At 41.0% G+C, this 2,206-nt stretch overlaps 1 protein-coding gene across 1 annotated transcript in view; it reads right to left on the reverse strand.

Annotated features, from left to right (window-relative positions):
* Positions 1-2,206, reverse strand: part of ABI3BP (ABI family member 3 binding protein) — a 280,943-nt gene that overhangs the window by 115,813 nt on the left and 162,924 nt on the right. The window contains 2 exon segments of the mRNA XM_027769977.1: positions 93-167; positions 1,474-1,536. Of these exon segments, the coding sequence (XP_027625778.1) occupies positions 93-167; positions 1,474-1,536 (138 nt within the window).

The following is a 2,206-nucleotide window of genomic DNA, read 5'->3' on the forward strand; positions in this document are numbered from 1 at the left end:
AGGGAATGTTCATTTGGAAAAAAGCCATTCCCATGGATTTTTTTTTTTTTTTGATGGAAAACAAAGCATGATTTTTCTGTTAAAAACATTACCCTGTGTTGCCCTTGGCTGTTCAAGAGTTCTAGAAGTTTTAGGTGGGACAGAATCCAGAATAGAATCACTTGTTGCTGTTGGAATAAACGTCAACATTTATAAAAGCAGTAGAAGGCCCCAGGAATAAAATACAAATTCATGAGTAATAAATTATGTCTCATGTGGGGGAAAATATCAAGAACACTTTGAGGATTGCTGACCAACATTTTTAAATGGGTGATTCATTAAGAACTGAAGGTGAGCTCACTTTTGAAAACATACATACTTTAAATATTAAAAACCGTAATAAAGCAGTGTTTTATATATTCAGCTTGCTTTCAACTGCTTTTGTGTCATTTCTTCCTTGGTTTCATAGTTGCTAAATCACTATTAATGTTCTCTTTTTTCAATTCATACAATGATTTTATTTTTAATTAGCGTTTTTATATATTTACTTTATATATTTTTTTCATAAAATAAAAATGACAGAACATGGCTTTTCCCCCAGCAGAGAACTTTTCATTCTTTTCTCTGTTAAATGTTTCTTCCCTTTGCTCAGATGAATGAGTGATGTGACTGTTCTGGAGGAGAACGTCTCACCTCACTGCTATTATGGCATTTAGGGCCAAATAATTCTGTGTGCACTGCAGGGGTTAAGCAGCACACTCTTCACTAGATGGGCAGGATCTCTGTCCACTAGAGGCCAGTAGCATCTCCCCGAGTGACAACCGAAAATGTCTCCAGGCCTTGTGATATGTTGCTGGTGGGACTGGGGTAAACCACCCCCATTTGGGAATCACTGCCCTATAGAAAACCCTCCACATCCTAAAACCTTTTTTGAATGACTGAACAATTGAGTTCCAGGCCATCACATTACTTTCCCTCGGTGGCGACCAGATCTATTAATATCTGCGTCTCCCTCATGTAGCAGAGCTTATGTACTGGGGGATATAAAGAAATCATCACTTGATAGGGGGAATGGGAGACTCATCTCCCTGACAAGGTGGCTCTATTGCTCCCCATGGAACTGCAGGGAGCACACCTTTTTTGTGTGTGTGAGGTTTTTGCATAGGGTGCATGCACTTGCCATAAAGACAGAGAGAGAGACAAACAGAAAGTGAGAAATCACCCCCCAGTGGGGATGGCCACACTTCAATCCCTTTTCCTCCATTCTCCTCTCAGAATCTTGGGCATGCATACATATGCGCCCGGTGGGAGTTTAAGCCACCGGGTCCAGGACTCGAACCGTGGTCGACTATATGAGAGTCCAGTGACATAGCCATTACACCAACTGCTGGTCCCAGAGAGCACACTTTTCACCCCACAGAAACTAAAAGGAAAACCACCAGGTTCTGTCCGAATGCCTGGGATCCCAAGACAGAACTGCGAAGCTGGGTATACCTGTATGGGGCTCTGATATTTCAGGCTCATCTGTTGTAGGACTGGAGAAAACAGCGTAAGTTTCTTAAAAAAAAAAAAAAAAGCAAAAGAGATGTTACTTTTGAGTAATTTTGAAAGATTCCATGACATATTTTAATGCTGGCTGAAGGATGTAATGTAGGCACTCTCTGATTTGGCCTATGTGCTACTGGCTTTGTCACTAATGTATAAACCATCGCCAAAGTCCTCCTTGCTCTGGAAGAGTTTTATAGCAAACCCTGACACTAGCCTCTGGGGCGATATGATATAATGCTATATATTTATAATGAAGCAGTGCCAGCCCTAAATCAAAGAGCTTCAAAGAGTATAAACATAAATAAAACCAGACGGCAGTTGGGGGCGTATTTCTAAAGAAGGAAACCGCAGTCACATTGAGGCTATTTGCACAAAGTGTACCGCTTAACGTTACCATCATGACATCTTGTGTTTGGACAACACTATATTTTATACTGCACTTTCTCATACATCAGTTTATTTAACTCTCTTAACACCCCTCAGAAACAGGCATTATTCCCATTTTGTAGATACTGCAGTATAATGTCCATTTTCTAGATAATGAAGTTGAGGTTTACAGCAGTAAAGGTATTTTTGCCAGCGGTCACACAATGGAGTTGTCAAGGTCAGTGAGCTTTCCAGTCCATCGGCTGGACCTGGAACAGAGAACTGAGACCAGGACTCCGTGTTGGCACCATCC

Source organism: Tupaia chinensis, unplaced genomic scaffold (genome assembly GCF_000334495.1).
Source record: "Tupaia chinensis unplaced genomic scaffold, TupChi_1.0 Scaffold000100_1, whole genome shotgun sequence".
Lineage (NCBI taxonomy): Eukaryota > Metazoa > Chordata > Mammalia > Scandentia > Tupaiidae > Tupaia > Tupaia belangeri.